This window comes from Sodiomyces alkalinus, assembly GCF_003711515.1.
Source record: "Sodiomyces alkalinus F11 unplaced genomic scaffold SODALscaffold_2, whole genome shotgun sequence".
Taxonomy (NCBI): Eukaryota; Fungi; Ascomycota; class Sordariomycetes; order Glomerellales; family Plectosphaerellaceae; genus Sodiomyces; species Sodiomyces alkalinus.
Window position 1 is genome coordinate 2,770,444 of NW_021167080.1, and position 13,610 is coordinate 2,784,053.

General features: G+C 55.9%; 4 protein-coding genes across 4 annotated transcripts; all 4 read left to right on the forward strand.

Annotated features, from left to right (window-relative positions):
- Window positions 1-6: 6 nt before the first annotated feature.
- On the forward strand, window positions 7-1,933 carry SODALDRAFT_342996 (glycoside hydrolase; the record flags this gene model as incomplete). The annotated part of the gene is made up of 3 exons (XM_028613107.1): window positions 7-470; window positions 566-1,574; window positions 1,704-1,933. The coding sequence occupies exons 1-3, from the start codon at window positions 270-272 to the stop codon at window positions 1,931-1,933; spliced, it is 1,440 nt and encodes a 479-aa protein (XP_028468471.1). The 5' UTR covers window positions 7-269.
- A 751-nt stretch (window positions 1,934-2,684) lies between these two features.
- SODALDRAFT_307042 (hypothetical protein) lies at window positions 2,685-6,974 on the forward strand (the record flags this gene model as incomplete). Its single annotated transcript, XM_028609054.1, has 4 exons — window positions 2,685-3,100; window positions 3,172-6,137; window positions 6,227-6,734; window positions 6,771-6,974. The coding sequence occupies exons 1-4, from the start codon at window positions 2,942-2,944 to the stop codon at window positions 6,972-6,974; spliced, it is 3,837 nt and encodes a 1,278-aa protein (XP_028468472.1). The 5' UTR covers window positions 2,685-2,941.
- A 1,136-nt stretch (window positions 6,975-8,110) lies between these two features.
- SODALDRAFT_356677 (hypothetical protein) lies at window positions 8,111-8,787 on the forward strand (the record flags this gene model as incomplete). Its single annotated transcript, XM_028613929.1, has 5 exons — window positions 8,111-8,160; window positions 8,233-8,318; window positions 8,457-8,499; window positions 8,616-8,664; window positions 8,731-8,787. 5 exons carry the CDS (start codon window positions 8,111-8,113, stop codon window positions 8,785-8,787), a joined length of 285 nt encoding a protein of 94 aa, XP_028468473.1.
- Window positions 8,788-11,078: 2,291 nt separating this feature from the next.
- Window positions 11,079-13,108, forward strand: SODALDRAFT_376440 (hypothetical protein). The gene is made up of 2 exons (XM_028614815.1): window positions 11,079-11,576; window positions 11,763-13,108. Exons 1-2 carry the CDS (start codon window positions 11,245-11,247, stop codon window positions 12,955-12,957), a joined length of 1,527 nt encoding a protein of 508 aa, XP_028468474.1. The 5' UTR covers window positions 11,079-11,244; the 3' UTR covers window positions 12,958-13,108.
- Window positions 13,109-13,610: the final 502 nt, after the last annotated feature.

A 13,610-nucleotide genomic window follows, 5' to 3' on the forward strand; every position in this document is an offset into this window, starting at 1 on the left:
CCCCCCCCCTCTTCCCTCTCCCGATATTTTGTCTCAAGTCGCTTTACCTTATAGACTCGATCTCAAAGGTGCAAGCAACGGCATACCTTCGTTTTTAGCGTATACCTGTCGCACTCATCGTCAGGCATATCACCGACTCTCGCTCGTGCCTCAACTACACGTACGGTTACTCCGGGATATTATCCCTTTGTTAGAAGCGGGCACCCTGCTCGTCTGAAGGTCGACTACCGAGGATCCTCAGCCCTCCGTTCCTACTAATTACGAACACCATGCATACACTCTCCACATTGGCGGCCCTTGCGGCTGCCATCTCAACTGCCAGGGCCGCCTTCCAAGGGTTCAACTATGGCAACGTTTTTACCGACGGAAGTCCCAAGACTCAGGCGGATTTCGAGGCTCTCTTCGGAGCTGCCGCCAACCTCGACGGCACCGATGGCGGGTTCACCAGCGCCCGACTGTACACCATGGTTGTAAGTTGGGACTACAGACCGACAGACTAGCGCACCAGACCATCGGCACGTTATTTTGCAGTATGGCCTGAACTCTCACTGACAAGTTGATGTAGCAAGCTGGCACCGCCAACGACCCCATCTCGGCCATCCCTGCCGCCATTAACACCGGCACTTCCCTGCTCCTCGGCATCTGGGCCTCCGCTGGCGCCGACGTGTTCGCCAACGAGCTCGAGGCTCTGCGCAGGACCATTGCGCAGTACGGCGATCAACTGGACGGCCTGATTGCCGGCATCTCCGTAGGCAGCGAGGACCTGTACCGCAACTCGCCCACTGGTATCGAAGCCGGCGAGAACCCCGGCGCCAACCCGGACACCCTCGTTGGCTACTTCGAGCGAGTCCGCGACGCCATCCAGGGGACCCCCTTCGCCAATTACCCCATCGGCCACGTCGACACGTGGACGGCCTGGGACAACAGCAGCAACCAGGCGGTGATCGACGCCTCCGACTTCATCGGCTTCAACGGCTTCGCCTACTGGGAGGCGAACCAGGACAACGACGTCTCCAACGGCAAGAGCCTCTTCGACCGTGCTTTGGGCCGCGCCCGCAACGCCGTTGGGAACAAGCCCATCTGGATCACGGAGGTGGGCTGGCCCGTGAGCGGCGCCACCGTCGGCCAGGCCGTTCCCTCGGCCGAGAACGCCGAGATCTTCTGGAAGGACGTCGGCTGCCCGCTGTTCGGCGAGACCAATATTTGGTGGTACACCCTGCAGGACAGCGCGCCTTTTGCGTCCAGTCCCAGCTTCGGCATCATCGGCTCGGATGTGACTACCCAGCCCCTGTTCGACCTCACCTGCGATGCTCCCGCGCCTCCCCCTTCGTCTGCTGCCCCGACCACCGGCACTCAGGCTCCCACCGAGACCGATGGCGGTGCCGTGCCGGGTCCCACGAGCCCCGAAGACGATAACGGCGATGACGGTCACGATGGTGGTGATGATGATGATGATGATGATGAACCAGCGCCCACCGTCACCGAGTCTCCCCACGTCCCTGAGCCCACCGGTGACGGGGACCACGGCGACGATGGCCACGGTGATGACGAGGGTCACGATGACGATGGCCACGGTGATGGCGAGGGTCACGATGACGACGAGGGTCACGATGACGACGAGGGTCACGATGACGACGAGGGTCACGATGACGACGAGGGTCACGATGACGACGAGGGTCACGATGACGACGCCACCCCCACAGATGACGGTGGTGTTATGCCTCCCCCATCTGTGCCAACTGATTCCCCCGCACCACCAGAGGAGCCGGTGCCTACTCAGCCCGGTGAGGGAGGCAACGCCACCACCATAGTCCCGCCCCCTGTCGCTACCGGCGATGAAGATGAAGACGGACCCCCCGTCGAGGCGGGCGCATCGTCTCTGACTTTCAGTGCGGCCTGCCTGGCCGTCATGTTCGCTGTGGCGGTCTTCTAATCTGGAGGGATTGAGGCCCACAAAGCATGCTAGAAAGGACGGAGATACTGATTCTTTCTTGGCCATGGGCAGGTTTTGAGGGCATTAGATGGTTAAATATAGACTGGCATGTGTCCCTCCCTTGACGATACTATATGTCCATGTTATATACAGTGGGTTAGCAAAATTTCGGTATGAAACCCAACACCAACGCGTCCAACGCGTTCACAATCATCACCACCTCGATCTTTAAACAGCTATAACTATAGAAGAATAACAGCCACGGACCCCTAAACAGCACTATTCGCCTTATAAGAGGACGGAGATTATAACGCTACGCGAGATAGGCTTAACCTATTAACAGATCGCGTAGCGCGAAGGGGTTTCCCCCACCACTGCCTATAGTATATATAAACGGTATCAGAACCAAAAATCAGCCTAGTCACTTCCTCGCTCAGGGCGGCTATGAGCCCTTAGTAATCGGGAAAAAAGATACCTCTTCCGATCTATTAGTTAAGATCCTTTTATTTTATACCGGCTTCTTCGGGGCTAGGCGTCGATATAGCGTATCCGTAAAGAGTAAATACGATAAGAACGGTCAAAAATAGGGTCAAATTTGAAGGGTAAATTGACTGAGATAATTATGTGTTATTGTAACTGTGCAGGACTGTTGGGACGACATATTCGGTACGTAGGTACCTACCTTAGGCAGATACCTAGGTACCTTCCCTGACCTTAATCCCCATCTCAGCCAGTTCATCACATCGACAACCTCAAACACAATTATACCACTTTCAAACAACGTTCTCATCTCGTTCGCAGGTCAAGATAGGTAGCGTCTGAAGTGCACTAAATCATAAGACGAAAGTGAGAGACCCAACCTGTCCGAAACTTCAACGTCCAAGATTCACAACGCTACAGTAACGCACCGCAGGGGCAAAATAGCGGCATCGTTGGACGGTGGTTGTGGTGTCGTGTCTTGGAAAAGGGACGGTGAAGACGCCAACGACTCGGGCCGCACAAGTTAAGATGGATGCCCCTGAGCAGGACTGGGACATTAAATTACAGAAAGTCTCGAGCGACTTGATTGCCGACTTTGGTCGCTCTTTGCCCGGCTTTCTCAGGAAACCCAACGGGAAACTCCGCTCGCGTGTCCGAACAGGGGAGACGACGAGGTTGACATCTACTGTGAGTCCTTTATATATTACCGGAACGAATGTGTAGAGTCACTAGCTAATCTCAACCACCCCTTTCCTAAGCTCCTTGACCCTTTCCAAGAGCTTCCCCAGCTGCTTGACCCGCATCTCCCCCGATGGCTGCCCCTCCTGGCCTCATCATATCTAGAGCACTTGTATTCCCAGGGCCACCGACGAACGAGACTCTCCCGCGTCTCGACGGCACGCTCACAGCTTCTCGAGACTCTCCCCGCCGCCATCTGCAAGCTGCTCTACACGTTGGCCAAGGTTCGTGGCCCGGCAGTCATCCTCCGCTTCCTCCCCGTCGAAGCCCGCCATCTCGAGCCCCTACTCCTTGCCCTGGAATCTGCCGAACGCAGCGCCTCGCAGCCATCATCCATCACGTCTGCCACGACGCCCGACTCTCCACACTCTCCGCATCCCCAGTCCGATGAGGTCAATGGGGTCAACTCATCACAACGGGAGTGGGTGTGGCAGGAGCGCTACATCGTCCTTTTGTGGTTGTCGCACTTGCTCCTGGCACCCTTCGACCTGGCCTCCATCTCGTCTGCCGAGAACAACCCCGAAGACGCAGCCATTCCATCTCTCCCAGGCTTCCGCTGGCCCGAGCAGCTTCCGGGGATCGCCGTTCGAGTCCTGCCCCTGGCCGTCAAGTACCTGGCATCGCCGGGCAAGGAACGGGATGGCGCCCGTGATTTACTCGTCCGGATGGCTATGAGGAGAGACATGCAGCAGCTCGGCGTTCTCGACGCTTTAGTAAACTGGGCTCTCGTCTCGTTACGACCCCAGAAGGCCGAGGGCCCTTCGGAACAGCCCTACTTTTACATCGGCGTCCTGTCCTTCCTTGCTAGCTTGCTGAAGTCCTCCGTCGACACATCCGACATGGACAAGCACCTCTTGGCTGTCTTCAACGCCGTGTACGCAATCTCGGCGGAAGAGAGCCCTCTAGCTGTCGCCATCCGGTCGTATGCCGTTGCCCGCAAGATGGTAATCAAGGTCATTCGATCCGTTGCGACCCTCGTCCTCCGCCAATCGAGCCGGGACATGGCCGCCGGCATGGAGCTGGTGGAGAACTCGATCAGCTACTTGCTCGAATGCCTCGCCGACAACGACACCCCCGTGCGCCTCGCGGCCAGTAAAGCGCTGAGCATAATCGCCCTCAAGCTCGACCCGGACATGGCCGAGCAAGTCGTCGAGGCCGTGCTCGAGTCGCTGAACCGGAACGTCCTCTGGGTGAAGAACCCCACAAAACCGGACGCGGCCCCGACGAGGGACCTGGCGGCCGTGGACCCCCTGGAGTGGCACGGCTTGACGCTGACCCTGTCGCATCTTCTCTACCGAAGGTCCCCGCCGGCGGAGCGGCTTCCCGACATCATCCATGGCCTGCTCCTCGGCCTCTCCTTCGAAAAACGTAGCACGTCGGGGGGTTCCATCGGCACCAATGTCCGAGACGCCGCCTGTTTCGGCATCTGGGCCCTCGCTCGCCGGTACACGACGCAGGAACTCCTGGCGGTCCCCACCAAGTCCGTCGTCGCTGCTAGAGTGCACTCCGCGGATGCGTCTATCCTGCAGGTCCTTGCTACCGAGTTGGTTGCTGCAGGGTCGCTCGACTCCTCGGGCAATATTCGCCGCGGCGCTTCTGCGGCTTTACAGGAACTCATCGGAAGGCACCCGGATACGGTCAAGCAGGCCATCTGGGTCGTGCAGACCGTGGACTACCACGCCGTCGCCCTCCGCTCCAGGGCGATACATGAGGTTGCCCTCGGTACGACCAAGCTGTGGAATCAGTATGGTCACGCCCTACTCGACGGATTGATGGGCTGGCGAGGAGTGGGCGACCCGGATGCGGGGGCTCGACGCGTGGCCGCGGCATCATTTGGGTCATTGACGCTTGAGCTTTCCCAATCTTCGCAGGGGACCGACTCGCTTGAACAGGCTCGTGCTTCCATCGACATGGTTCTTCGACGCCTTCGTTCGCTTCAGACTAGGCAGGTCGAAGAACGTCATGGCTTGCTGCTTTGTATTTCGTCCATCCTGGACCGGTTCCCAGAAATACTAGGTGGACAATTAGAGGACGGCATCTCTACCATGACTGAAGCCACCATGGTTGGTAGCATCATCCAGGAACTGACAGCCATTCTCCAAGATTCTATAGACGCGAAATACCGCCGACCGGAACTGGTTGTTGAGGCAGCGAACCGACTGATCGTTTCGTCCGTCCCTGTTCTCCAGGCTGCTTGCATTGCCAGTGCCTGGCCAACCCTTCCAAACAGGACACTGAAGCCAGGCTCCCAGGTCGTGGCCACAGACAGAACCCAGGATTTACTGGATGTTGTCACGGCAGTCGATTCTCTGGATTCTATACCCGCCGCAGTCCAAGGTCTCGTCTCCAAGTTTCATCCGGTCGTCACTTCAGGCCTGAGCCGTCCCGAGAAGGAAGTAATTAGCGCTGCTTCCGAGGCGGCCTTGATTCTCCTGGCCTTCTCGCGGCCGGCAGAACGGGACCAAATTACCAAGCAATGGGCCAACACTATTCGACACAGACCGACATCACGTACGACACACGAGACCGGTTACTTCTTTGCCCTTACCGCGGCGCACCCCATTGTTACTAGGCAGTCTCAAGGTAAAAAGAGATCTGATGACGACGACGTGACTAGCGGTGCCATCTTGGCACGGTGGGCTGCCGATACGGATATCGACACACGCGTCGCCATCCTCCAGAGCTTGTCGCAGAGCGTGGTGCTCCGAGACCAGCCCCTGGTGTTCCTGGACCTGCTGGCCGAGGGCCTGAACGACTACACGACCAATGCTCGCGGCGACGTGGGCTCGCACGTGCGGCTCGAGGCGCTACGCGCGACGAAACGCATCTGGCTGTGTCTGGAAACGGCCATGCGAGAGCAGCAAAGCGACAACCTACGGGTGGCGGTGTCGAAGCTGTTCCTCCGGGTCATGCGCCTGGCGGCGGAGAAGCTGGACCGCGTTCGCACGGTGGCGCAAGCTGTCCTGGGGCTGACGTTACTACCCAGGTTTGTGCCCCCCCAATCCGCGTTTTCATGACATCCCCTCGTGGGAGCAGACATGGACTAACCCAGTCCCTATTCAAAATGCACATTAGCCATGCCTCGACCTTCGTCAAACTGACCTTCTCGTCCCGTGTTTACTTCCACGAGCTACTCTCCCTGTGCACCAAACGGGACGCCATCCACCCGCTGGTTTCGGAGATGGCGGCGGAAGAGCCGCAGGCGTGGATGGCGGAACTGCTAGCCGGCTACGTCACCTCTGCGGATACGGGGAACGAAGACCTGGTGATCGCCTCGCGGGCGGCGTTGACGGCGTTTTGCGACGAGGCGCCCGAGCACCTGGAAGCGGTGTGCGCCGGGCTCGTGCACAACCTGGCGGCTCGGCAGGGCCAGGACCGCATGTTGGTCCCGACGGTCGAGGTGGTTGCGTTTCTATTCCACGTCGGGCTGTTTGCGCGGTGCAGGACCATCGATCTGAAAAGGTTGTGCCTTCTCGTGCAGAAAGCAGGATATAAGTCGGGTAGCGTGCGGAAGCTGGAGGCGTGTGTGCGGGTGTATGGCGGCGTGGCGTCCTTGGAGAAAGCGCAAGAGAGGGAGGCGGAGGTTGACGGGGATGGCCTGGCCGAGAAGCGGCGCGAGGGAATCAGAGAGGCGAGGAAACGTTTGGGGGCATTACTTCACCATCCGTGGCCCCGCGTTCGGAGCGTGGTTATTGATGAGTTGTGGATGTTGTTCTGCGAGGGTGAGGACGACGATACCGCGGCACGGCTGAAGGGGGTGGACTGGGGACGTGCGGATAAGGGAGCTATCAAGGGCATTGTGGCCGATCTTGGGTTGGCCTAGTTTGTTCTATGCTGGACTACCTTAAGGGGGTAGCTCCCATCTACGTCCTATTTAGACGGAGGTAATAACTAAAAATTCCAGACGTTCGGCCTTGAAAGGTTAATCGACTGAAGGTCGGGGCTAATAGGTGAGCCTCCTCTAAGACGGTGGGGGGGTAGAGGAAGTACGAAGAGACAAAGAACGTTGTTATAGCATTCGGCAGATGAAGAAAGGGGGTGTAAGTGAAGATGCCGGAGCCGGAGCTGAGGGGAGACGCATTCCACGGCAATTCGTTGTAGTCCACATTCCAGAACAAGATGCCCAGATACTTTGCTTTTATTGTTATTTTTCTTTTCTTTCTATAATTACAAATAAATACTTTTCTTCTTACACGTTCCAAAAGCGAGGTGGATAATCGACGAGGCGAAGAATGGGGGGGGGGGGGGGCGATGCTCCCGTGCATGTACGGCGCCAGGAGACAATGTATCGGCGTTCTCCTTATAGACGATCACAATCGTCTTCTCCCCCAAAACAAGACAGAAAAAAGATGAATGCAATGGAGAAGATTTGACGGGAGGAAGTCGAAGGCAGAGAATCAACTACTATCCGTCTTATGCGTAGCGTTCCAGGGGTTGACTCCTTGACCACCTACCTACTATAACCTATAACTACGAAGTAATAATTGATAGCCGTATCCTCGTTGCTTAAATAAGGGGAGTGTGAATGAAATTACGACTTTTTACTTTATACGAAATGTTCGGATAAAGGAAGGGTTAAATTAAGTGCGAACCAAGTTCGGGGAGGCTTTTTGATATATTTAGAATCGAGGCATCGCCGAATTAGCCACTTACGGGGGTGTCGCGTGGCATGGACGGGCACCAAAGGTGATGTGAGATAAGGCACCGTGCGTACATTGTAGGAACCCGTGGCAAGGATAGAACCTTGCTAGCTACCGTAGATACCTGTATGTTGTGATGAATACGCAACTCGTTAGGGGATGGATTGATTTGTCCGCATCTTCGTTGATCTTGACAAGAGACGCGCCACGATGCATGATCCAGATATTGCTTTTCGCACGCACAGACAGTACATTGTAATCCTTTCCTATTTGTGTTTCTCACCCAAGCTTGAAACAGAGCCAAGGTAATGGACATGCAATGACGGTCTCAATTGCCTTTGCATTTTGGCTTTCCGAAGGCCCGAAATGGTAACAGATGATCTCGCTATCGGGATACGTTGTATGTACACGTATGTACGGATAACTTCGCAATTCGTCGAGTGCTGTCCAATCATATCACCCCGATCAGCGGGCCCTGCTACACGTGTACAACGTATTTTCGTCGAAACATGAGGCGCTGGAGGCTGGTGGGAGTGGCGTCACCGGAGGAAGATCGAGCGGGTAGGCCCCTGGAACGGTTTAGCTTTAAAGACGGGGTTCGACTCGTAGTCCGTATTTGTTACCCCATCGCACTGTGTAAACCATCTCGCTTGCGCCTTCTCCAGCGGCCAGCCCCTTCCCATCATCGAGCGCAATTGACTTCTCCAAGTGACGTTGGGGATACCTACATACACGTATAAGCAGGCATTGATGCTCCTCGTCTTCTTTCACTCCCCCCCCCGCAAAATATCCTCTTTTTATTTTCTTCCTCGCAAAATTCATAGCAACGCGAAGCTGTCCCCGTCACTTCTCATGACTTGGCCAGGACTGCCGGTGCACCTACAAAGTTATTAATCCTGCCCCATCCAAAAGAGGAGCCCTCGGTTTCTTTCTTGGTAGGTATTGCACAATGCCGCTCCGAATCCTTCCTGCACCCGACCGACCACTCACGGCTAGCCGAGTCCTGCGAGACGGAAAACTCCTTTACACGTATCCGCACAAACGTAAATTATTATCCATACCTTTTAGGTTCATTGCTTCGTCTGAACCCTATTCCAATCCGCTCGCTCGGTCGCCTTGGCCCCCCTTGGCCCCCCTTGGCTCGCCTGGTCGGGGTTGCTTTCATGTGCGAGGGGGGATTTGGCCGTGTGTCACATGTCTGCCTCTCGCTGCCTCCTCCTTTGCTGACTGACAAATGAAGTGCCAGACAAGACCGGCGCCTAGAGTCTCTCGACGCTATAAATCCCACGCTAGTAATATATCAAGGTCCGATATGGCCGCGTCTTCCTCAAAAGCCCGCCTCACTCGAAAGAAAGAAAGCCACTGCAAAGTAACTAATAAGAACACACATGTCGCTTCGCTTGTTCAAGTCAATGATTCTCGAGTTCGTACGAAGGGGGCTGTTGCACCGCCCCGCGTTTCTCGGATGGTTTCGGTCCTTCCAGCAACAGCAGCGTATTAGGGTAAATGCAGCCGTGACTGCGATGATACAGATGATTGCTCTCAACTCAGGCCCAACAGAGCGAAATGAGCGAAATGACCCGTCTTCGTTATCTCAAAAAGGTGGTGGCGCGGTGGACAGTCCCTGAATGCCTCTGTAAAATGATGGTACCATTGCTCTGGGTGCTCTGGGTGCCTTGGGGACGAACCAAACCGAAAATTGAGCCGTGTGGGTGACAATGGGCGACGGTGAACGTTTACCGTTCCTCAGCGCAACCCACTAACAATTCGTCCCTTGAGCTTAGTGGCCCAACGGATCGGCCCCCCCTTCTTTCACGCCGGCTTATCTGAAGTGGCAGACGTGAGAGGCAGTCGGAGATGGGAGCTATTTAGGAAACGCGTGCAACTAAGCGAGGACCGATGACGAATGGGGTGCCGCCAAGATCCAGGGCACCCAGGAAGACCACATCCACTGATACGCACCGCCGGAATGGAGGGAACATACGTAAAGGATAGGTATGCTTTTCCTCGTGGAACGCCGCGGCTTACTCCGTTGCGTCTCTCCAGATGATATGCTTTTGAGGGAAAAACGGGAAAACGGGGAGTCGAGCAGTCAAGGAGATATTCCCCCTCTCGCCCAGTAACCGTCGGTGATAACGGACGGGTTGTGCCGTGTCACCGTCGACCGAACCCCCCACGAAAATCAGATACAGCCTATATGGACCTTATGTATTCTCGCATATGTACGAAGGTACTCCCTACACTACACGTACGTTGTACATGTACGTACGGGTAGATACTCGGTTCGAGTCTCGAGAGGTTTCACCATGATCACTGTCGCGGTGTGCCGAACGAAGAGAGTGAGAGCCACAGAAGGCGGCCTGTGACGCCTCAAAATCCCGAGTGGCAGGCAGGCAGCTTGGATGATCGATTGCGCTGGGACGATAATATCCGTGCATTTTACCTAGGTAGGTAGTCAGTCGCCGCTCGGTCTCCCGCTTGTCAGGACTCGAGGAACTGCACGCCATCGACCATCGATTTCGGAGCGCGTCCTGTAATAGCTACTATCCGCACCCCCATCTCTTCCACTTCCACCCCCCATTATCTCATTCTCCCTCTCCCTGCCCAATTGCCCTGGGCGTAGCAACTCCATTTTCCCTTACGGAGACGGGGTGGAAGCAGGGGTCTCGGGGTGGCTCTTTGTCGACTTACAACCTATGTACACACCTAATTCCCCCACCGTTATCCAGCCCCCTCCTCCTCAAGTCCGAGTCGATGCCGCTCGATAGCGGTACGAACATGTTGCCAAGCTGCCCACAAGCCAAGCGAACCTCATCTGGCTCCTCGGGGTGTATTGCAGCTGATCCCCATTAACCACTCGTCCTCTCTCCTCTTCCTCCCTATCTCCCTCTGCGCATCTCTCCTTCACGACACCCGGCTCGCTCTCCTTCAAAACAACCAACTGCGGTCATCTTCTCCCCCATCCTCCTTTCTCAACTGACACTGACGGCACATCGTTTCGACAACGACGTCCCATCACGACCACATGGGAATATCACCGCCCTTTTCGACTGGACCTCATATATAGTTGCGACCGAGACCCACCTTCCATTCGATACGATACCACCTGGCTTGCAGTCATCTCCAGCAGCTTAACCTTCCTTCCATGTCGCATTGCTCACCGTCTTATCCCACCCGGATAGCTTATGTGCTTGAATCAACATATTCTTCGGCAAGAATACGGCGGACCTGACCCGACATAGAAGCAATCGCCACGAACCCGGCGATACTTTTCATCATTCCCTCCCCAACGAAGTACACGTATTGTTATGAACCGGGTGTATTCGACTTTGAGGAGCCGAACTTGCAATCGATCCTGCTTGGGCCCCATTTGAACCGCGACGACTAGTCTCTCTTCCCCGCTCGTCGGGCCCTCTGCGGAGGACGACGGGCGTGGACGTCGGCCTCTGCCAGATGTTGTACTCGGATCCGCCTCCGCTCCGCGACGCCGCGCAGGACAAACCTTCACTTCTCGTGTGCTGGTGGATAACGATCTTCTGCACCGTCATTATTCTGCTGCGCGTGACCGGCCGCTTCATCCGATCCGAGAAGCTCTTCCGAGAAGATCGAATCGCTTCCCTCGCCTTGATTCCCATGTATCTGCGAATGGGATGTGTGCACTTCATTCTCCACCACGGTACCAACAACGCCCAGTTGGAAGGTGTCAACCTAACGGCCCTGGCTTTGGAACGAAAGACAATCGCCAGCGGTTTGGTCCTGGCGTCTCGCATTTTCTATGCGGCAACGTATGTGGTCCCAAACTATCTTTAGCAGCACCCCCGTCCCCCGTCCCCCGTCCCCCGTTCCACTGAGAATTATGAAATCCGGAGCATCACCTCGTCAAGCCCTTTCGGCAGCGCGGCGGGAACCTCCATCTCTCGGGAGGGTCTTAGATCCATTTGCTAACGCGGTTCTTTTCCCCCTGTAACTAGACTGTGGATCTTGAAGGAAACCATTCTGGAGTACTTCAGACGACTCACGGAGAGCGCGTCGGAACGCTATGCCGCACGGGCTCACATGTTCATTCGATGTGCCCTTGGCGTGACTTTTGTCGCCATCCTCATCAGCACGCTAGCTGAATGTCAGCCGTTTCATGGCTACTGGCAGGTTCTGCCCGACCCGGGCGGTCAGTGCCGGCAAGCCTATGCTCAGCTCATCACTTTCGCCGTCTGCAACGTCCTCACCGACCTCATGCTCGTCTTCTTCCCCATCCCCATGATCCTCCAAAGTGCATTAGGAACCAAGAAGAAGGTTCAGCTTACCCTCCTTTTTTCTCTCAGCCTGGTCGTGGTTGGGATTACTCTGTTCCGGGTCCCTCACATCATCCAGGAGCACGGCAGCCAGCAAATGCGGAGCCTGCTCGCATCCGTTGAGCTCTTGTTCGCCACAACGGCCGCCAATTCCCTTGTGTTAGGCTCGTTCGTGCGAGACCGAGGCGTGAAGAAGGGAAAGTTCCGGTACGGCTCGGTGGCAGCCAACTCGATCGATCGGACCCTCACCTCGAGACGTCCCATTGCGCAGCGGCATTGGGGCAGCGACGTGGATCTGGTCAGGGACATCGGCGTAGGGCTCCATCCCGAGCTACGTCACACCCTGGAAGCGGAGCACGACGATGGCCAATTCCCCAAATTTATGCCGGCGCCGCTGGCTAAACGATTCGGCGACGACCTGAAGCATTGGCATTCGCCCCGATTCAGCAAAGGCCACGGGGAGAGCAGCGAGAGGAGCGACGACTCCCTGCTACAAAGAGAACGGTCCCTGGCCTCGCGGAGCAACTCGACGGCCACGCCTCACAGAGTTTCATTCTTTGACGTGGGGGGTCTTCTGGAAGAACAAGACCAGTCGAGCAGCTCCAAGTACAGACACGACAGTAACGTCTCCAACGTCGATCCGTTATCGCCCGCAAAGCCGGCTTCGTCATCGGGCCAACGCAGAGGATCAACGGCGGTACTCCAAGATATAAATGGGATGCTAAGTCCCACGAGCTCTTCTACGGCTCGTCAGGATCGGAAGAACCCCACCGAGATGCAACCCTTGCCCCACGGTCATCACACGAACCGCCCCGTTTACGACCAGATGTCAGCCGATGCACCCGAATTGATCGACGCCGGCGGACTGCTCAAGTGATTTTTCTTAGTATTATTTCTTTTCCGTTACGACCCAATGACACCAGCCTCCGACATACTACGCCGCCGCATTCACTCACATAACATTCACTACATACTCGGACACACCCACAAGTCCGCACACCCGCACACACCTACGGCACACACTTTGCGTACACGCATCTTTACTTAGCGTTACACGGCCATGTATCATGATGACTTGGACAACGGTTCTCTTTCGGAAAAATGGCTTTTCGGATGGAGTTTAGAGTTTAGAGCCTGTGGATTGGCGTTATCAGGTGCAGGGGATGTAAAGGAAAGGGGACACTGTTGTCCACCTAACAACGACGGGAATTTGGGACGGAGCTCTTTTTACGACATGAAGCCATTAATCACGAGACACTGATGGATATGGGCTTGGCTTTTTGAGTTTCTTTTTTGCTCCCATCTCCCCTTACGGACAACGACATTCACAGACCACCCATCTACTGCGTCGTTTGAGGATGTTTGTCATGGCACGCCCCTGGATTTTAACCCTACGTCAGTATCCTTTTTTTTTTCTTTCCCTTTTCCCCCCTGTTTGTTTTGCAAATATATACCCCTCGCGGCGCCGGAGTGGCCGCCCGTTTTGTGTTGCAACATACAGCTGGAACAGCAGGCGACGACCTTTTGTTG